Raw genomic sequence first — 22008 nt, 5'->3', positions numbered from 1 at the left:
TGGAACTCTCTGTCAGGGGCAAGTGATGCTCTGCATTCTTGGTGCTGGGGGGGGGCACAGTGGGAGGGCTTTAGTGTCCTGGCCCCACTGGTGGACGTCCTGATGGCAACTGGGTTTTTTGGCCACTGTGTGACACAGAGTGTTGGACTGGATGGGCCACTGGCCTGATCCAGCATGGCTTCTCTTATGTTTTTATGTGACACAGAGTGTTGGACTGGATGGGCCATTGGCCTGATCCAACATGGCTTCTCTTATGTTCTTAACACATGTGGGCAAGTCTTACCTATATCCTGATCTGAAATACCCATGTCGTCATCTGTGACAAGGAGATAATGATCCACAAAGGCATGAGATCTCTCCAGCACGGCGTCCACACTGTCCTTGGCCATCTGGCCCACTTTGGTTCCAGTCACCAGGCTCATACTACTGGTCACCAAGGATGCGGTTGTTTTCACACCACCCTGCACGACACCCCTGGTCCTGTCCACCATCCCCAATAGTTTGTAGGTCATGGAGTTCTTGACATCTACGACTGTAGAAGACACCAGCTTCTTGGTATCGGAGACAACCTGGAGGAGAGTCAGGAGGAAAAAGTTGCTTTGGACAAAAAACCCAAAAGGTGGTAGGGAGCAAATAAGGTAGGCAGATACTAACCTTGCGGTTCAGACGTAGGCCATTACGTTGCTCTACAGAGCAATCTTAGCATGGAGGTTTCTGTGCATTCTCATTTGGCTTGCTAGTCAATTCCTGTTTCTTCGCCCACCCACCCGGATGTAAGGGCAGCCTGGCTGCGACACCTGTCACCCTGTTGATCGCCGGGGTCGATTCGGCTGATCTGGCTGGCTAGGCGGGTGTCCCCTCCCTCCCTCACCGCTGCATGTACATCCCTCCCAAAACTGCGTGCTCGGTGGAAGAGGAAGGCCAACCCAGATAGGAGTGTACCCAAGGGCAGGGGTGGAATTCTAGCAGGAGGTCCTTTGCATATTAGGCAACACCCCACTGATGTAGCCAGGCCCAGCGCGTGGGGTTCTGGTGACTAAGGCAGAACCCCAATGTGCGCCCCTTCTAAAAGGTTTTATGCACAGCATGATGACATCACACAGATGTCATCACAATGGGCACGCCGCCTTCAGCTCTGAGGGATCGTGAGAAGCTGCTCCGATCCCTTAGAGCCAAAAGGAAGATCCTTCCCTCCGCCCCCGTCCCGTGCCCTTAGAGGGAGCGGAGGAAGGGGAAAACGCCCCTTTTAGCTCTAAGGGATCGGGAAAAGTTGCTCCGATCCCTTAGAACTGAAAAGACAGTCAGCCCTTGTCTCTCCCCATGCCCTCAGAGAGCGCAGAGGAAGGGGAAAACGCTGCTTTCGGCTCTGAGGATCCGATCCCTCAGAGCCGAAAGAGCGGCGGATGCTCAGGGATGGCACGAGTGGGGAGGGGGCATCCGCCCCCTGCCCCTGTTGGGAGCTGGCGCCCTAGGCAATTGCCTAGTTTGCCTACTCCCACGCGCCGGGCCTGGATGTAGCCAATCCTCCAAGAGCTTACAAAAAAGAGCCTTGTAAGCTCTTGGAGGATTGGCTACGCCAGGGAGGTGTGGCCTAATATGCAAAGGAGCTCCTGCTAGAATTTCACCCCTGCCCAAGGGTATATGATAGCTGCGCTCCCCTGCTAGAACCTCCAAAGAAGCTCAAGGTCCACCCACTCACCCCTTTTCTGCAATGTGTTTTCCTCCCTCTAGTGGCTGATTCAATGTATAGATTTCTGTCTGGCATAAAAACCTGCAGTTTAAATCTGCAGGAGCTATGCTGGAAATTAGGGTTGCCTATCCCCAGGTGGGGGCAGGGGATCTCCCGGTTTGGAGGCCCTCCCCCCGCTTCAGGGTCATCAGAAATTGAGAAAGGGGGAGGGAAATGTCTGCTGGGCACTCCATTGTTCCCTATGGAGATCAATGGAGAATTGATCCATGGGTATCCGGGGCTCCAGAGGGGCTGAGTTAGAGGCACCAAATTTGCAGCATAGAATCTAGTGCCTCTCTTCAAAAGACACTCCAAATGTTAAAGAGATTGGACCAGGGGCTCCAATTTTATAAGCCCCCAAAGAAGGTGCCCCTACCCTCCTTTTTTTCCTATGGGCAGAAGGCATTTAAAAGGAGCACAGTTCCTTTAAATGTGATTGCCAGAACTCCCTGTGAAGTTCAATTGTGCTTGTGCTTGTCATACCTTTGCTCCTGGCTCCACCCCCAATGTCTCCTGGCTCCACCCTCAAAGTCCCCAGATATTTCTTGAGTTGGACTTGGCAACCTTACTGGAAATTAACCTGTGTAACCTTGATTGGTTACTAGAGGGAGTGAAACACCCTCCACTCCGAAGAGTCTCAGAGCGGCTCACAATCTCCTTTCTCCTTTCTCTCACAGCAGCTGCCCTTTCAAGGACAACCTCTGCCAGAGCTATGGCTGACCCAAGGCCATGCTAGCAGGTGCAAGTGGAGGAGTGGGGAATCAAACCTGGTTCTCCCAGATAAGAGTCTGCACACTTAACCACTACACCAAACCGGCTCTCCAATCTTGCATAGGAAACAATGCAAGATAGGGGCACCTTCTTTTGGGGCTCATAGAATTGGGCCCCCTGGTCCAATCCTTTTGAAACTTGGAAGGTATTTTGGGGAGAGGCTATGCTGCAAATTTGGTGCCTCTACCTCAAAAAACAGAGCCCCGGTTATCCATGGATCAATTCTCCATTGTACCCTATGGGAGTCGGACTCCATAGGAAATAAAGGAGTGCCCAGCAGACATTTCCCTCCCCCTCCACCGCTTTCTGATGACCCTGAAGTGGGGGGAGGGCCTCCAAACCCTGTCCCCATCTGGGGATTGGCAACCCTAGTGTTCTCTGTCAGTAGGCCTGAGCATGCTTCCATTACTCTCCAGGATCCTGATGCCTGCATTCCGATTGGCCAATCTTAGAACCGGCTAATCAGGGCATGAAGCATTTCTTCCAGGAAATGCAAATGAAGGATCCTGGAGAGACCAATAAAACGGAATGCTGCCAACTAAAGCATTTAACTCAGCCACAGTGTATATATTGATTGGAGACAGTTGCCTGAGCTGCTGCAGGGGGTGGAGCCAGCAACAAAATGGCTGCCACAGGAGGCGGAGCGACCCATGCAGAAGAAGCCCAAGTGCAGGGAAGAAGCAAGTTAATTTAAAAGCAACAACAACAAAGGACTGGGAAAGATGAGCAGAAGAGAATAAAACCTCCAACTGTGGTAGCAGCTCCTGCTGAAACAAAGTTGTTTGAATCTGCATAGCCAACCAGATCTGGCCAGTCAGAAACCCTGCTGGGCATGATCCCCACAAGGTCCCACCCGTTTTCTAAATGCATTTGATAGGTGCCACATTGGGGATACCTTTTCTACAAGGGTGGAATTCTAGCAGGAGCTCCTTTGTATATTAGGCCGCACACCCCTGATGTAGCCAATCCTCCAAGAGCTTACAAGGCTCTTTTTTGTAAGCTGTTAGAGGATTGGCTACATCAGGGGGGTGCGGCCTTATATGCAAAGAAGCTCCTGCTAGAATTCCACTCCTGCTTTTCTAGAAGATTCATTAGCTACCTGATCAGCTGTTTGTTGTAGGATAGGCAGTTTTTCCTCCACTGCATCTAGACTCTTACAGGCGTACTTGTTTGCTGCAGCAACTAAAGAGAGAGAGAATATTTTTGCAAGGAGTCACTTTCTGTCTCACAGAGATAATTGAATTGTCTTTTGTAATAAGTAGCGCCTGAAAACAGGGTACTAACAAGCAGGGCTTTTTTTGGACAGGAATGCACAGGAACACAGTTCCAGCTGGCTTGGCCAGGGCTCCAGCTCAAAATATGGGCTCTGGCAGAGGGAAGGCACTAGGCAGCCATGTGCTCCCAGACTGCGCACTCTGTCCTCTTGTGGAGAGAGCGAAAGGCACAAAGCTGCTCACAAGCGCCTCCTCATGGGAGAAACTGCCACTGTCCTCTCCACTGCATGTGGCTCTCTCTGGCTATGTTTGATTGGGGGGGGACGGGGGCCGAAACAAGGTCTCTCATTGGGCTGTGTGAGAACACACATCCATGAAATGCAGCTGATGGCACTGTACTGTTCTGAGTCAATATGCAGAAAGCAACCTACTGAACAGGTGATGTCACTTCTGGTGATGTCAGGGGGCATGGCCTAAGATACAAATGAGTTCCTGCTGGGCTTTTTCTATCAAAAAAAGCCCTCCTAACAAGCCCCACAAAGAAACCTCACAAGGCTTCCGTGACACCTGCAGGATGAGGGATCGGGACCTTTGAAACTGGTTTAACAAGGTTGGAGTCACAATGGAACAGGTTCTGCCTGGTGTCTAATTCATCCTGACGCATGAAATGGAAAGGGCTTTGAGCCAGACATTGATTCAATCGTCGGAAGGGATCCATGGCTGTTCAACCTCCCTGTCCAGTGGTAAGCAAGGCCTTTGACAAAGAAATCACCAGAGTCAATGCCAGAATTCTAAGCATGAGTTCAAATTTCTCATCCCTTCTGTTTCAACCTAAAAATCCCAAGTTCAGATTCAAAACAATGCTATGTAGGTTTACTCAGAATCCTGCTCAAGGCTATTCAGTGGAGCTTACTCCCAGGAAACTGCTCTTAGGATTGCATTGTTGGTTTTGCTTCTCCTTTATATGAACTGAACTGGAATTCTTTCTCCCCTCCGGCCATTTTGTTTCTCTGCACCACATTTCTCTTGCAAAGTGTTCACAGGTTTCAGCTTTACCTGTGCAGCAATAATAGTCGGCAGGCATTACCAGGCTTTTTTTTTTGGTAGAAAAAGCCCACATGAACTCATTTGCATATTAGGCCACACACCCCTGATGCAAAGCCACCTGGAACTGCGTTCCTGTTCAAAAAAAGCCCTGTGCCTTATACACAGAAAGAGTGCACATCCAACACATAAATACCATATGAACTGCTCATGAAAGCTGTATAACATCATAAGAACATAAGAGAAGCCATGTTGGATCAGGCCAATGGCCCATCCAGTCCAACACTCTGTGTCACACAGTGGCTAATATATATATATATATATATACACACACACACACACACACACACACTGTGGCTAATAGCCACTGATGGACCTCTGTTCCATATTTTTATTTAACCCCCTCTTAAAGCTGGCTATGCTTGTAGCCGCTACCACCTCCTGTGGCAGTGAATTCCACATGCTAATCACCCTTTCCTTCTATCTGTTTTAACCTGACAGCTCAGCAATTAAATTGAATGCCCATGAGTTCTTGTATTGTGAGAAAGGGAGAAAAGTACTTCTTTCTCTACTTTCTCCATCCCATGCATAATCTTGTAAACCTCTATCATGTCACCCCGCAGTCGACGTTTCTCCAAGCTAAAGAGCCCCAAGCATTTTAACCTTTCTTTATAAGGAAAGTGTTCCAACCCTTTAATCATTCTAGTTGCCCTTTTCTGGACTTTTTCCAATGCTATAATATCCTTTTTGAGGTGCGGTGACCAGAATTGTACAGTACACAGTATTCCAAAGGAGACCACACCATCGATTTATACAGGATTTATCATGCATAATAAATCTATGGAATGCACAACAGCAACAATAGAAACCAGAAGCAAATCCATTGGCAAAAATATAAATGAATATAAAAAGGCATACGGAATATCCTAGAACAGGGGTGTCAAACACATTTGCTGTGAGGGCTGGATTTTGACCTTGTCGGGCCGGGCCATGTGTGTCATAAAATGTAATGCCAGCTCAGAGAGATATAAACTTTATAGAGGACACAGACAAACACACACACTCAGCCTAATCCACCTCTGGCTTGCTGAGTCTCAGCTAACAGAAGGAAGAGAGGCTTGGCTCAGTAGCTCTGCTGTGCTATTGAGAGAGCCTGGCAAAGCCAGCTCTCCTTCCCCCACTTCCTCCCCAAGGGAGGAGCTTTGCTCTGTAGCGCCTGTGCGATTGAGCAAGCCTGAAAAAGCAAGCAGTGATGCAGAAGGAAGCAAGAGAGAGGGAGAAGGAAGCAGACGATAGCCTGATTTGGCCCCTGGGCCGCATGTTTGACTCCCCAGTACTAGAACATTCCCTGATCATTCCCTGCAAACAAATCCTTCGTTGGTCTTAAAGGTGCCACTGGACTCTAACTTTGTTCTATTCCTTCAGACCATCAGGACTCTACCCACCTGGATCCAAATCTGTAGTTCGAGAGGGCAGAATGCTGGATGAGACTAAAAATGGGTATCCAGAGGGGTAAATTCAATCTTTGAACATGTTATTTGTAAGAATTGTAGCATGGATAGGGTCGCCATCTTTTGAAAAGCAAAAACCAGGACCTATTTCCCAGTTCACCACTTCAAATGAACAGAGCTTTTTTTGAGCAGGAACACACAGGAACGCAGTTCCAGCTGGCTTGGTGTCAGGGGTGTGTGGCCTAGTATGCAAATGAGTTCCTGTTGGGTTTCTTCTACAAAAAAGCCTTGCGCAAAACAATGGTGACATCGGGGGGGGCTAATATGCAAATGAGTTCCTGCTGGGCTTTTTTCCGACAAAAAAAGCTCTGCGAATAAATGATCAACATGACAAGTCTCATTTTAAATTTAATTTGTGATCATCGCTACTAACTAGGCATCTTCCTCACCTTCCAAAACCAAAAGGGCCTTTTCATCAGTTTCTTTTAACAGAGTCCAAAAGAGGAGGGGTACCCAAAAAGAGGACATGTAACCCTAAGCATGGATACTTTTAATTGCTCTTTGGCAAGATAATAGTCTGTCTTCAGCCTTAGAAGGTGGGAGTGAAAGAAAAATCTCTTGGCTCTCTGAGACTCCAAGGAAAGGTAAACTGCTCCCTCTAGTGGAACTGCAGAGAAGAGCAGCAGAGCTCAGGATCCCTTTGCCTTTCGTTTTTGAATTTATCTCTTGCGTTTTCTTCTTGCTGAGACTCAAGGCAGATTAAAGAACATATGCAGATGCTACATTTTATGAGATTTTTTTTTTTAAAAATTCTTCTTCAGGGTAAGATGAAACTCACAGTGTTAAAAAGCGGGACAAAGTTTGAGTCCTGTGGCATCTTTAAGACCAACTATAAAAAACACCGGACTCAACAGCACGGCTTTTTATTCAGCAGCAATGCTCAGGAATGCAGTTCCAGCTTCAGGGGGTATGGCCTAATATTGAAATGAGTTCCTGCTGGGCTTTTTCTACCAAGAAGCCCTGTGTGAAACAATGGTGATGCCAGGGGGTGCGTCCTAATATGCAAATGAGTTCTTGCTGGGCTTTTCCTACAAAAAAACCCTCTGCTCAACACTTTGTTCTTTGCTTCAGACCAACATGGCTCCCCACCTGAATCTATCTTCATGGAAGGCATTAAAAAGTCTTATAAGTGGGATTAACGTAAGAACATAAGAGAAGCCATGTTGGATCAGGCCAATGGCCCATCCAGTCCAATACTCTGTGTCACACAGTGGCCAATATATGTGTGTGTGTATATACAGAACCAAAGAGACATTTTATGATACTCTGAATAATAAAGTGAAGAGCCCTCTATACTACATGCAGAGAATGGGAGCTATCTACGTGCCTGTCACTTCTCCAGCAAACTCAGGGCAATGTCCGTAGTTCTTTCTCCCCTCACAACAACCCGGGAGCAGTGTTCTAAGCTGAGTTAGTGTGAGCCTCTCCTTCCCAACCCCTACTGTCTCCAGGTATTTTCCAACCAGAGTTAGCAAGCCAACTTGTGGTCGGCTAGTTTTGCACAGGACTTTTTTACGTAAGGGGGGGGGGGACTCCACCAGGAACTCATTTGCAACAGTACCATTGTCTCACATAGGGCTTTTTTGTGGGAAAAGCCCAGCAGGGACTCATTTGCATATTAGGCCACATCCTCTGATGCCATGCCTGCTGGAATGCCGTTCCTGTGCTTTCCTGCTAAAAAAAACCAACCAAACAAAAAAAAAAACACGCCCTGGTTTTGCATACATTTAGTACACTCAAGAAGAGCCCCATGGTGCAGAATGGTAAAGCTGCAGTACTGCAGTCGGAGCCCTCTGCTCACAACCTGAGTTCGATCCCTGGTGGAAGCTAGGTTCAGGTAGCCGGCTCCAGGTTGACTCAGCCTTCCATCCTTCCGAGGTCGGTAAAATGAGTGCCCAGCTTGCTGGGGGGAAAGGGTAGATGACTGGGGAAGGCAATGGCAAACCACCCCATAAATAGGCTGCCGTGAAAACGTTGTGAAAGCAACGTCACTCCAGAGTCGGAAACGACTGCTGCTTGCACAGGGGACCACCTTTACCTTTTTTAGTACACTCAAAGGCCAGTTCTGTCTCTTGGTTTTACTCACTCTGAGGTTCAAACGTGGTCAGAATCGGCTGCACCCGACTGACTGCCACTCCGGTGAGGGACATGACGCTTTTCTCTGCTCCGTTACACACCGACTGAAGGCAGGAGTTTTTCCTTTTCATGGAGGAGTAGTTTGCAGAGACCAGGTTGCAGACTGAGGTCACCAAAGGAAGGCTGGTGACTCTCTTTAAGACATTCTGAATTTTTAAAAAGCAAGGAAAGAATCGTATCAATCAAATATTTGCTGTCTGGTTCAGTGGCAACGTCGACACTGCAGTGGAAATACCTGCTCAGTCTATCTTTGGCAGCCGAATTAGATGCAGAGGAGAAAATCCTACTTTTAAAGGTCTTCATGCCTGGGAGGAGTCAGACCCAGGTACCTGAAGGCCCACCTCTTTGTATGAATGAATGAATACACCACCTAAGATCACCGCAACACATCTGACTAAGGTTGCCAATCGCCAGGTGGGGGCAGGGGATCCCCTGGGTTGGAGGCCCTTCCCCCGCTTCAGGGTCATCAGAAAGCAAAGGGAAGGGGGAGGGAAATGTCTGCTGGACACTCCATTATTCACAAGAGAGTCCATTTCCCACAGGGTATAATGAAGAATTGATCTGTGTGTATCTGGGGCTCTGGGGAGGCTGTTTTCCGAGGTAGAAGCATCAAATCTGCAGCTTAGTATCCGATGCCTCTTCTCAAAACCCCCTCCAAGTTTCAAAAGGATTGGACCAGCGGGTCCAATTCTATGAGCCCTTAAAGAAGGTGCCCCTATCCTTCATTATTTCCAATGGAAGGAAGGCATTGAAAAGGTGTGCGGTCCCTTGAAATGTGATTGCCAGAACTCTCTTTAGAGTTCAATTCTGCTTCTCACAACCTTGCTCCTGGCTCCACCCCCAAAGTCTCCTGGCTCCACCCCAAAGTCCCCAGATATTTCTTGAATTGGACTTGGCCACCCTATCTTCATGCCTGGGAGGAGTCAGACCCAGCTACCTGAAGGCCCATCTCTTTGTATGAATGAGTGAGTGAGTGAGTGAGTGAGTGAGTGAGTGAGTGAGTGAGTGAATGAATGAATGAATGAATGAATGAATGAATGAAAGAATGAATGAATACACCACCTAAGATCACGGCAACAGGTCCAACTTGCTATGCCAAGTGAGGACACAGGGAGCCAGAAGCAGGATATGCTTTGTTCCCTAAACTACTTCTTAATAAGGAGGGGCTGGGGCTCAGTGGCAGAGCCTGTGTTTGGCATGCCGAATCATAGAATCAGAGTTGAAAGGTACCTCCAGGGTCATCTAGTCCAACCCCTGCACAATGCAGGAAACTCACAAACACCTCCCCTTAAATTCACTGAATCTTCATTGCTGTCAGATGGCCATCCAGCCTCTGTTGAAAAACCTCCAAGGAAGGAGAGCCCACCACCTCCCGAAGAAGTCTGTTCCACTGAGGAACCGCTCTAACGGTCAGGAAGTTCTTCTTAATGTTGAGCCAGAAACTCTTTCAATTCAATTTCAACCTGTTGGTTCTGGTCCTACCTTCTGGGGCCACAGAAAACAAGTCTGTGCCATCCTCTCTATGACAGCCCTTCAAGTCCTTGAAGATGGTGATCATATCAGCTCTCAGCCGCCTCCTCTCCAGGCTAAACATGCCCAGCTCCTTCGACCTTTCTTCACAGGGCTTGGTCTCCAGACCCCTCACCATCCAGGTTCAGTCCCTGGCCTCTCCAGTGGAAAGGATCAGGCAGGAGGTGATGTGAAAAACCTCTGCCTGCAGGACTAGCCACAGTTTGGGGCCTACGGGGGCAGGGCCCCTCAGGTTTCAGGGGCCCCCTAGGGCACAGCCTGCTCCTCCCCCCCATTTTTTGGCAGAAGAAAGCTTCTGAGAAGTGGCGAGCCCCACAATGGATAGGAAAGGGTCTCCCCCCCTCGACTTTTTTAAAAGCCCGTACACTTTTTGAATCCTGGTTACACCCCTGTCAGCCTGAGACCCTGGACTACTGCTGACATTCTGAGTAGACAATACTGACTTTGAGGACTGAGGATCTGATTCTGTGTAACTCCACTTCATGTTCTTCCAGAAAAGGTTCCAGAAGTGAAATCACCTTTTGGTTCCAGAAAGGCTGCAATGTATCTCTTTTGCAGGGGGATACTTAAAGAACTGGGTTTCCATCTAGGCTATATTCTAGAGATCATAGAACCATAGAGTTGGAAGGGACCCCCAGGGTCATCTAGTCCAACCCCCTGCACAATGCAGGAAACTCACAAACACCTCCCCCTAAATTACCAGGATCTTCATTGCTGTCAGATGGCCATCCAGCCTCTGTTTAAAAACCTCCAAGGAAGGAGAGCCCACCACCTCCTGAGGAAGTCTGTTCCACTGAGGAGCCGCTCTGATGGCCAGGAAGTTCTTCCTAATGTTGAGCTGGAAACTCTTCTGATTCAATTTCAACCCATTGGTTCTGGTCCTACCTTCTGGGGCCACAGAAGACAATTCCACACCCTCCTCTATATGACAGCCCTTCAAGTACTTGAAGATGGTGATGTTTCCAAACGTGTTCCTTTTGACGTGTGTTCCTTGCTTTTACTTTTACTACTGAACTACTTGGAGACTGCGGAAAAGTAGCATAGAAATATTTTAAATGGGGGTGGGAGGGAGGACCTGCCTGTATTGTTAATTGATTTGCTGCCTCCATTCAGCCAGAATACAAAACAGGAATTTAGCTGTAACCAGAGCTTTTGAGCAGGAACATAAAGGAACACAGTTCCGGCTGGCTTGGTGCCAGAGGGTGTGGCCTAATATGCAAACGAGTTCCTGCTGGGCTTTTCCTACAAAAATGGCCCTGCATGAAACAATGGTGACATCGGGTGGTGGTGGCCTATTATGCAAATGAGTTCCTGCTGGGCTTTTTCTACAAAACAAGCCCTGGCTGTGTAACTATGATGAGTTTGTGAGCCTGTGATTAATTTGCTGATGTTCATTCCAGTCCTGCTTTGCTTCAACAAATGTTTGTTTCCTCACTCTTGCCCCGATGCCTCTGTACCCAGGGAGTACGTGAAGCAGAACGAGGGAACGTGCCAGGTTGCCCACATTCATATAGCTTATAAAACAATAGTCACATGTGGCTCTTCTTGCACATATTGTATGGCTCTCAAAGCCCCCACCATCTCATTGGCCAATTTGGAGAAGACATTTGTCTCGTTATATCATTTCTCCAAGCCAGCCTGTGGCTTGGAGAATGCATAAAGTTACTTTCTTTCCACCTCTCCCCCCTTCCTCCCTCCCCCATCTATTTGCCTGCCTGCCTCCCGCCCTTCCTGTCTTGCAGCTGTCAAACGTCTGACATTTATTCTATGTGGCTCTTGCGTTAAGCAAGTTTGGCCACCCCTGATCGAGGTCTACCTAGAAGATTTTCTTAAGGATCTGTATGGCCATAACTTAATACAAATTCACCCATTATGTTTCCTAGGGTAGCTCTTCTTCAGTTTCTCAGCAAGTTATGTGACGCTGATCAGGGATGGAATTCTAGCAGGAGTTCCTTTGCATATTAGGCCACACACCCCTGATGCAGCCAATCCTCCATGAGCTTACAAAATAGAGCCTTGTAAGCTCTTGGTGGATTGGCTGCATCAGGGGTATGTGGTCTAATATGCAAAGGAGCTCCTGCTAGAATTCCACCCCTGACGCTGATGAAGACAGAGATGTAGCCAACCCTCCAAGAGCTTACAAGGCTCTTCTTTGTAAGCTCTCGGAGGATTGGCTAGATCAGGGGTGTGTGGCCTAATATGCAAAGGAGCTCCTGCTAGAATACCACCCCTGACGCTGATGAAGACAGAGGGCTCAGCTTGGGCAGCGATCTATCTGGTCACTTCTGGCCATGAAAGGCCTACCCAACACAAACCACAAAGCCCATCATCTTCCAGGAAGAAACAAAGCAGACAAAGAAGCTTTCCATACCCCTTCTTCAAGGCTTTCTTCAGAGGTCTCAGAGGACGTGGTAGTTGGTTCTGGGGTGGAAGACATGGTGGCGTTGCTGCTCGCTGGAAAGGAAGAAAGAGGGCGATGAAGTCAGGGGAAAATGGTGGCTTAATGGCCACAGATGGGCCCAGTGGGTTGGGCACAATGTGTGAGAGCAGAAGCGGGTTATTCCTTCTCAAGCTGGAAGAACTTCTCTTATCTCATTACTGGGCATTATTATATTTTTGTCACACCGTTCTCCCAGGGGACTTGCAAGAGAGTATAAGCGTCTCTCCTCCCCCCCCTTTTAGCATGGCAATTCTGAGAGCTATTAGGCTGAGAGCAGGGACTGGAACTCAGACACTGATGGAGCAGAGGTCCATCAGTGGCTATTAGCAACAGCGTATTGTTGGAACTCTCTGTATGGGGCAGTGATGCTCTGCATTCTTGGTGCTTGGGAGGGGCAACAGGGTGAGGGCTTCTGGTGTCTTGGCCCCACTGATGGAGCTCCTGATGGCACTTGGTTTTTTTGGCCACTGTGTGACACAGAGTGTTGGACTGGATGGGCCATTGGCCTGATCCAACATGGCTTCTCTTATGTTCTTATGTTCTCCCTGCTCCTAGCTCAGCCCTACACCAAATGTGTTCTCTTCTTCCATGGCAAAAACAGACATCAGAATCTTTGCTGGGTCATGTCCAGGTTCGTCTTCTTAAATTACTGAATTACTACAATCTTCAAGCACGGGGGAAAAATGAACAAAAATATCGAACAAGATGCCAGTTTCTTAATCAGAGGAAGAAGAGCAATAGAAAGGGGCAGATAAAAGTGTGTGTGTGCGCGATGTGAATGCTGGGAAGGATCATACTTAAGAACCTGTCACTTGGCATTCTTCATTCTTCACAAACATCACATTAAGAAGCATTTAACTGGCTTATGGGAGAGGCTCATATGAACATATGAAGCTGCCTTATACTGAATCAGACCCTGGGTCCATCAAAGTCAGTATTGTCTACTCAGACTGGCAGCGGCTCTCCAGGGTCTCAAGCTGAGGATTTTCACCTATTTGCCTGGACCCTTTTTAGTTGGAGATGCCGGGGATTGGACCTGGGACCTTCTGCTTACCAAGCAGATGCTCTACCACTGAGCCACCGCTCACTTCTGAAAACATGTTGAAAGGTAACTATTGACCCAAAAAGCTCTCAGATGAGAGGCCCATGTTGTGTAATTGGGTAAAAAAACCTTCTCTAATGCTACTGTGACACATGTATTCTGCCTTTCTTCCCTCTGAATGATGAAAGGGGAAACATAGCTTATCCATAGCAACGCACGCAATCTCCCTGGCAAAGAAAAGCGTGAAGAATGAAATATTTCCCCTAATTAAAAACAATCTAGTAATCAACTCCTGGGGAGAGCATGTAAAAGGCCAGATCTGATCTCTTGCCAGTTTTGTATTATTTGCTACGTAAACTTTCCCTTTTTCTCTAGTCTTCGCCCCGTGAGGGCTTTTTTTGAGCAGGAATGCAGTTCTAGCTGGCTTGGCACAGGGTGTGTGGCCTAATATGCAAATGAGTTCCTGCTGGGCTTTTTCTATAAAAAGTCCTGCGTGAAACAATGGTGCTGTCAGGGGGTGTGACCTAAAAGGCAAATGAGTCATTGCTGGGCTTTTTCTACAAAACATCTTGCGTGAAACAATAGTGATGTCAGGGGGTGTGGCCTAATAGGCAAATGAGTTCCTGCTGGGCTTTTTCTACAAAACAAGCCCTGGTCCTGAGTTATGTAAGATGACACAGGAAGAGGTTTGTGGCTCAGTAGCAGAACATCTGGCTGGCATGCAGAAGGTCCCTGGTTCAGTTCTTGGTATCTCCACTAAGGAGCAGGTGGTAGGTGATGTGAAAGACCTCTGCCTGAGACCCTGGAGAGCAGTCTGAGTAGCCAATTCAGACCTTGATGGACCAGTGGTCTGATTCAGTATCTGTGGGTCTGGGGCTCAGTGAAAGAGTTCCTGCTTTACACACAGATGGTCTCAGTGAAAGAGCTCCTGCTTTACACACAGATGGTCTCAAGTTCAAATCCCCGGCATCTCCAGTTAAAAAGGATCAGGCAAGAGGTGATGTGAAAGACCTTTGCATGAGATCCTAGAGAGCTGCTGCCAGTCTGAGTAGACAGTTCAGACCTTGATGGACCAAGAGTTTGGTTCAGTATACAGCAGCGTCATGTATGTTCAGGATAGGATGCCCTGAGCTACATCTGGTTCCCTATAATATAACACAACCCAATCGCAGAGGAGCAAGGTGACATGAGATTGTTCGATAGTTTCTGGTTCATTCCTTCTCTCCCCAAAGCACCCCACTATTAACACAGATTTCTAAACAGAATCTTGAACTCAAGAGTGTCATTATTTCTTGAGCCCAAGAAGGCATTTTTTTGGGAGAAACTCACCGAAATAGACTCCCAGAACCTCTTTGTGGAAACAAAATTCTCAGGAAATGTCTGAAAGATCATGAGGAACACCAGGGGACTATGGTATCCTCCATGTCAGTCAAAACCATAACCTCTTCAATGTTTACAAAAATTGTTGGACTTCCCTTAACAGTCTTTGACCCAACCAAAAAAAAAACACGGCAGCTTCAGCATTAGGCACCAAAAGCAAGACCTGAAAAAGAACGGAGAAAGCTGGTGCCATGTCTAAAGTTCAGAACCTGCTTTAAAATAGAAGTAAGTCTGTCGTGCATGAAAATAATATTGTTTCTCCTTCATTTCCCTCTTGAGCAGGGGTGTCAAACTCATTTGTTATGCGGGCCGGATCTGATAATGAATGAGACCTTGTCAGGCCGGGCCATGTTGGGCTGGGCCATGTGTGTTCCTATTTAAGATTAGATAGCAAAGATATAAACCTTATAAACGACACAGACAAACTTAAAAACAAAACATGTTTAGAACATTAGCACTCGTTGGTCTTAAAGGTGCTTTCTTTGTATTACTCCCATGGGATTGAGGGAATTAAGCAAAGGAAGCTCTGACTCGTTTCTTCCCTAGGGGAAGAGAGGCTTGGCTCAGTAGCTCTGTTGTGCTATTGAGGGAGCCTGGCAAAGCAAGCTCTGCCTCCCCTCCTTTCTCCCTCAAGGGAGGAGCCTCATCTAATGGAGAAAACAGAGGTTTTGCTCTGTAGCAAGCTGTGATGCAGAAGGAAGCAAGAGAGAGGGAGAAGGAAGCAGATGACAGCCAGTTGCTTAGGGGCCTGATAGGAGCCCTCCGGGGACCTGGTTTGGCAAGTTTGACACCCCTGCTCTGTTTTTACAGTGGGGGAAAAAGCCCTGCTCCCAATGTTTATGCAAACTTAACTATGGTGAATAGGGGTCACCTCTCCTGGTTTTCTGCTGTATCTAAGATGAAACTGTTGAGTTGTTTTGCCAGAACTCCACAGTTCTGCTAGCTGGGAGAAAGCCTCAATGGGAAGGTGAATCCCAAAGAGATTGATACAGGTAGGCCAAGGCTCAACAGTTCCAATCATCTAGCCACAATTAGCGGAAGGACAACCTATGGATGATTCTCCCCCCAAACCTTAGATTGGTTCCTGAAGAACCCACATGACCAGAAGAGGGAAGACCCCCACCCCACCCACTGAAATCAGATAAATGACGTGTCTGGTTACCAGTTTTCAAATTGTCTAGAAAACGAGACACCCCCCCCCCCCCACAAATGGCATTATTCTTTCTTCTGTTCTCGACTATCATTGCGGGAGCAAAGAGCTCTGAATCCCATTGGTCATCAGACCAAAAACGAGGTATTTTAGATAGCTATGGAATGTATGCCGTTAATAGATGCATTTATGATTTTATTTCTTTTACCTTAGTGTCTGACTCCTTTTTGCCTTCCTAACAAGTTCACCTTTCTCTATCCAAATAAAAACTTAATTTAAAAAAAAATTGGGATAAGTTTTCTTTTTGAGCTCTCAGCACAGGCTCAGAGAATATGTCAGCATAGCTACCCTGGGGAAAACAAAGTAGCAGTTAACCTTCCATCCTACATACGTAAGTGCCCTCAAGTTGTAACCAACTTACAGTGACCCAAGCAAGGGGCTTTCAAGACAAGTGAGAAGCAGAGGTGGTTGGCCATTGCCTTTCTCTGAACAGCCTTCCTGGGAAGTCTCCCATTCAAACCTTAGGTGACCCCTGCAAGGGGCTATCAAGGCAAATGAGAAGCAGAGGTGGTTGGTCACTGCCTTTCTCTGAAGAGCCTTCCTTGGAAGTCTCCCATTCAAACCTTAGGTGACCACCTCAAGGGGCTTTCAAGGCAAGTGAGAAGCAGAGGTGGCTGGCCATTGCCTTTCCCTGTAGAGCCTTCTTTGGCGGTCTCCCATGCAAGGCTTATGGTGACCAATGCAAGGCTTTCAAGGCAAGAGCGAAGCAGAGGTGGTTGTCCATTTCCTTCCAATGCAAAGCCTTCCTTGGAAGTCTGCTATGCAAGCCTTATGGTGACCACCACTAGGGGCTTTCAAGGCAAGTCAGAAGCAGAGGTGGTTGGCCATTGCCTTTCTCTGAAAAGCCTTCCTTGGAAGTCTCCCATGCAAGCCTTTTGGTGACCACCTCAAAGGCAAGTGAGAAGCAGAGGTGGCTGGCCATTGCCTTTCCCTGCAGAGCCTTCCTTGGTGGTCTCCCATGCAAGGCTTATGGTGACCACTGCAAGGCTTTCAAGGCAAGTGAGAAGCAGACGTGGTTGGCCATTGCCTTTCTCTGAAGAGCCTTCCTTGGAAGTCTCACATGCAAGCCTTATGGTGACCACCGCAAGGGGCTTTCAAGGCAAGTGAGAAGCAGAGGTGGTTGGCCATTGCCTTCCCCTGCAGAGCCTTTCTTGGCGGTCTCTCATCCAAGTACCAACCCTGTTTAGCTTCCAACTCATGGTGACCCCAGCAAGGGGCTTTCAAGGCAAGTGAGAAGCAGAGGTGGTTGGCCATTGCCTTCCTCTGCAGAGGTTTCCTTGGTGGTCTCCCATCCAAGCCTTATGGTGATCCCAGCAAGGGGTTTCAAGGCAAATGAGAATCAGAAGTGGTTTGCCATTGCTTTCCACTGCAGAGTCTTCCTTCCTTGGTGATCTCTCCATCCAAGCCTTATGGTGACCCCAGCAGGGGGCTTTCAAGGCAAGTAAGAAGCAGAGGTGGTTGGCCATTGCCTTCCTCTGCAGAGTTGCCCTTGGTGGTCTCCCATCCAAGCCTTATGGTGACCCCAGCAAGGGGCTTTCAAGGCAAGTGAGACGCAGAGGTGGTTGGCCATTGCCTTCCTTTGGGAAGTCTTTTTGGTGGTGTCCCATCCAAGCATTGATCCTTCTTGGCTTTCAAGATCTGATGAGATCAGGCTATGCCACACCATCATCGCTTCAACCTTCCATCCTGTCTCCGCAGGCAATGTGCCACCAAATTGCAACCAACGTATGGTGACCTCTGAAGGGTTTTCAAGGCAAGAGATGTCCGGAAGTGGTTCACTATTGCCTGCCTGTGCACAGGGCAGATAAAAGTGTGCTTCCTTCCCAGTCTCCCATCCAAGTACTAACCATGGCTGACTCTGATTAGCTTCTGAGAACTGATGAGACTGGGCTAGCCTGGGTCATCAAGAACATCCATCCTAGGTGCTATTTATCCTTTTGCTTCCCTTTTCTGTGCTCAGAGAGACCGCTGTCCAGGGTCCTGACTGAACAAAAAAGGTAGGCTGGGACATCTGCTCTTTAAAAAATAATTTGGCAGCTCATGGTCATCAGAAGCCCCGATTTGGCAGCTCATGGTCATCATGAGAGCCAGTTTGGTGCAGTGGTTAAGTGCGTAGACTCTTATCTGGGAGAACTGGGTTTGATTCCCCCCTCCTCCACTTGCTTCTGCTGGAATGGCCTTGGGTCAGCCATAGCTCTCGCAGAGCTGTCCTTGAAAAGGCAGCTTCTGGGAGAGCTCTCTCAGTCCCACCCACCTTACAGGGTGTCTGTTGTCCGGGAAGGAGATTGTGAGCCACTCTGAGGCTCTAATTCAGAGAGAAGGGGCAGGGTATAAACCTACAGTTTTCTTCTACTCTGCAGCCTGACCAAGGGCAAACCCCTTTGTTAGATCTACCACAGCATCTGATCATATTTACCTTTGGTAGGGTAGCACCAAGCTTGGTATTATAGTACGTTATTTGAATAAATCCATTTGTCTTACTCTTCACACTGACAGATCGCTATGTTAACATTCTGGGTGTTCCCCATTAGCAACAGACCAGACTACATCAGCCCTCTGGAAAATCCTTCTAGACAGTGGCACGTTTCAGAATGTCCTCCCGTGGGCACATAAGGATGAGTTTAGGTAAGATATGGCTGCTTCACTATTGGCTAAAACATTCCTGGAAAATGAACCCGTGGCAAACTATGGCACTCCCATTGTGTCTTCAGATGGCAAACAATGAGGTAGAAAGCAATGCCAGCCAATCACGTTGCATATGTAAATTGGTTCCATTGTGACTCCTCCTGAAATATCGTATCCCTAGTCAAGCCTACAGCTCTTGCTTGACCAGAAGTTCTACTGAATTTAGTGGGCGTTATTTCTGAATAAACATATATAGGATCACAGGCTGGAAGCGTAGGATCATGGGCTGGGAAATTCCTGGAGATTTGAGAAGTAGAGCCTGGAGAAAGTGGAATCTGGTCGTGGAGGGAGCTCAGAAGAGGATAATACATCAATTCTACTATCTGAAAGTGCCATTTCCTCTAGAGGAACTGGTTTCTGTAGTCTGGAGATCAGTTGTAATTCTGGAAGATCTCCAGGCCCCACCTGGAGGATGGCAACCCTATTTATCTTTCAACATTGAGTTTTTCTCTGTATCGTTTACTTTTATTTAGGGGGTTTTGTGACAACTGTTGGCTGTATAATTTTAAAAAAATTCTAGCTCTTGAGAGAATGTCGGAAGAGCCCCGCTGGATCAGAACAGAGGTCCATCTAGTCCAGCATCCTAAGAATATAAGAAGAGCCCTGCTGGATCAGACCGATGGTTCATCTAGTCCAGCATTCTAAGAACATAAGGAGAGTCCTGCTGGATCAGAACAGAGGTCCATCTAGTCCAGCATCCTAAGAATATAAGAAGAGCCCTGCTGGATCAGACCGATGGTTCATCTAGTCCAGCATTCTAAGAACATAAGGAGAGTCCTACTGGCTCAGACCAGTGGTACATCTAGTCCAGAATCCTAAGAAGATAAGAAGAGCCCTGCTGGATCAGACCAGTGGTCCATCTAGCCCAGCACCCTAAGAACATGAGAAGAGCCCTGTTGGATCAGACTGATGGTCCATCTAGTCCAGCCTCCTGTTTCACATGGTGGCCAACCAGTTACCCTGGAGCACCAACAAACAGGGCATAGGGACCCTTCCCTGATGCTGCCTTCTAGCATTAGTAGCAAGAGGTTTGCTTCCTCTGGGTATCATGGTGTAGTGGTTAGAGTGTCAAACTTAGATCTGTGAGACCCAAGTTCCAATCCTGACTTTGCCATAGAAGGTTGCTGGGTAATCTTGGTCCAGTCACTCTATCACAGCCAAACCTCCCACAAAGTATGTTGTTGTGAGGAGAAAGTGGAGGAGAGGAGACTGATGCTATAAGCCCCACTGGGGAGAAGAGCAGTGTATAAATATAAACAACAGCATTTGTCATGTGACATCTGTAACCATGGTGACATAGGTGATCTGTGATGGCTACTTTACACAGGTGAACTGTGTCTGAAGGTGACCTATTCCCTGAGGAGGCTGGCTTCATGGTCCCTGTGGAGGCACAGCATGGCTCTTTCTTAATAAAGCTGCAATCTTCGCAAATAAAATGTTTGAATACTGAACATACTGTAACGGTATTGTCTGTTTTCTCTCATTAAACACCTCATATGATCCTATTGAGAGATTGCTCTCCTTTTAAAGCCAGTTTGATGTAGTGGTTAAGTAGTGGTTAAGTGTGTGGACTCTTCTCTAGGAGAACTGGGTTTGATTACCCACTTCTCCATATGAAGAAGAAGATATTGAATTCATATCCCGCTCTATACTCTGAATCGCAGAGTCTCTGAGTAGTCACAATCTCCTTTACCTCCTCCCCCCACAACAGACATCCTGTGAGGTAGGTGGGGCTGAGAGAGCTCTTTCAGCAGCTGCCCTTTCAAGGACAACTCCTATCAGAGCTATGGCTGACCAAGGCCATTCCAGCGGGTGCAAGTGGAGGAGAGCCAGTTTGGTGTAGTGGTTAAGTGTGCGGACTCTTATCTGGGAGAATTGGGTTTGATTCCTCACTCCTCCACTTGCACCTGCTAGCATGGCCTTGGGGTCAGCCATAGCTCTGGCAGGGGTTGTCCTTGAAAGGGCAGCTGCTGTGAGAGCCCTCTCCAGCCCCACCCACCTCACAGGGGAGTCTGTTGTGGGGGAGGAAGGTAAAGGAGATTGTGAGCTGCTCTGAGACTCTTCGGAGTGGAGGGCGGGATATAAATCCAATATCATCATCATCATCATCATCATCATCATCATCATCATCATCATCATCATCATCATCATCTTCTTCTTCTTCTTCTTCTTCTTCTTCTTCTTCTTCTTCTTCTTCTTCTTCTTCTTCTTCTTCTTCTTCTTCTTCTTCTTCTTCTTCTTCTTCTTCTTCTTCTTCTTCCCCGGTTCTCCCAGATAAGAGTCCGCACACTTAACCACTACACCAAACTGGTTCTCACACACCTGCTGATGTGACTTTGAGTCAGTCACAAGTTCCCAAAGAGCTGTTCTTCTCAAGAGCAGTTTCTGTCAGAGCTCTCTCAGTTTGACTTACCTCACAGTGAGTGTATTATGGGGAGCGGAAGGGAAAGGAGATTGTAAGGAGCTCTGTCAGGTAGTGAAGGGCAGGGTATAAATCTCCTCCTCCTCCTCTTCTAAAATGAGCAGTCCTTTGACACAAAGGTCGTGCACATGGGAAAAGGGAAGAGGAAAGAAAGGGACATTGTTTGAAACGGCCAGATCACTCCAGAGACGGCTCACTACTGGAAGGAAGATCACTGTATCACTTTACTTGATGATGGGCTAGTAACAAATAACATCCAGGTTAGAATGATAACGTGAAAAGGGCCTATAACAAGCTTCATGGCAAATGCAGACTTGAACCTGGACTACCTCGGTGGGAACATGTGCAGCCTCGGCTGCGGGAACTGCACTGGCTGCCAATTGTGTACTGAGTTCGCTATAAGGTGCTGGTTATTACCTGTAAAGCCCTATATGGCCGAGGACCTGCTTACCTTAGGGACCGCCTCTCCCCATATGTTCCTCAGAGAGCACTGAGATCTAGCTCTCAAAATCTTCTTAAAGTCCCTGGACCAAGGGAGGCTAGATTGAAAACAACGAGGGAGCAAGCCTTCTCAACAATGGCTCCCCAATGGTGGAATCAACTCCCAGAGGAGGTGCGAGCCCTGCGAGACCTAAATCAGTTTCGCAGAGCTTGCAAAACTGCCCTCTTTCGGCTCGCTTTAAGATGAAACCCGGGAAATGATATCCAGCCATCCTATATATAGTCTGAGCTGTAGCACCGAAATTTTATAATTTATAATGTTTTAACTGTTTATTTAATTTTAACTTAATTTTATGAATGTAATTTAACTATTTAATTGTTTTATAGTAAGGATTGTATTTTACTGTAATCATGGTGCATGCCATGTCTTGTTAGCCGCCCTGAGCCTGCCTT

At 47.6% G+C, this 22008-nt stretch overlaps 1 protein-coding gene across 1 annotated transcript in view; it reads right to left on the bottom strand.

Moving 5' to 3' along the window:
- LOC132575922 (perilipin-3-like) overlaps positions 1-22008 on the bottom strand; it is a 53108-nt gene that overhangs the window by 7024 nt on the left and 24076 nt on the right. The window contains exons 3-6 of the mRNA XM_060244605.1: positions 12307-12389; positions 8356-8551; positions 3600-3682; positions 284-569 (exon numbers count right to left, since the gene is read on the bottom strand). Coding sequence (XP_060100588.1) covers positions 284-569; positions 3600-3682; positions 8356-8551; positions 12307-12372 — 631 coding nt within the window. The 5' untranslated portion in view covers positions 12373-12389. The remainder of the gene's footprint in view (positions 1-283; positions 570-3599; positions 3683-8355; positions 8552-12306; positions 12390-22008) is intronic.

Source organism: Heteronotia binoei, chromosome 8 (genome assembly GCF_032191835.1).
Source record: "Heteronotia binoei isolate CCM8104 ecotype False Entrance Well chromosome 8, APGP_CSIRO_Hbin_v1, whole genome shotgun sequence".
Lineage (NCBI taxonomy): Eukaryota > Metazoa > Chordata > Lepidosauria > Squamata > Gekkonidae > Heteronotia > Heteronotia binoei.
This window is presented reverse-complemented; position numbering and strand designations above follow the sequence as displayed.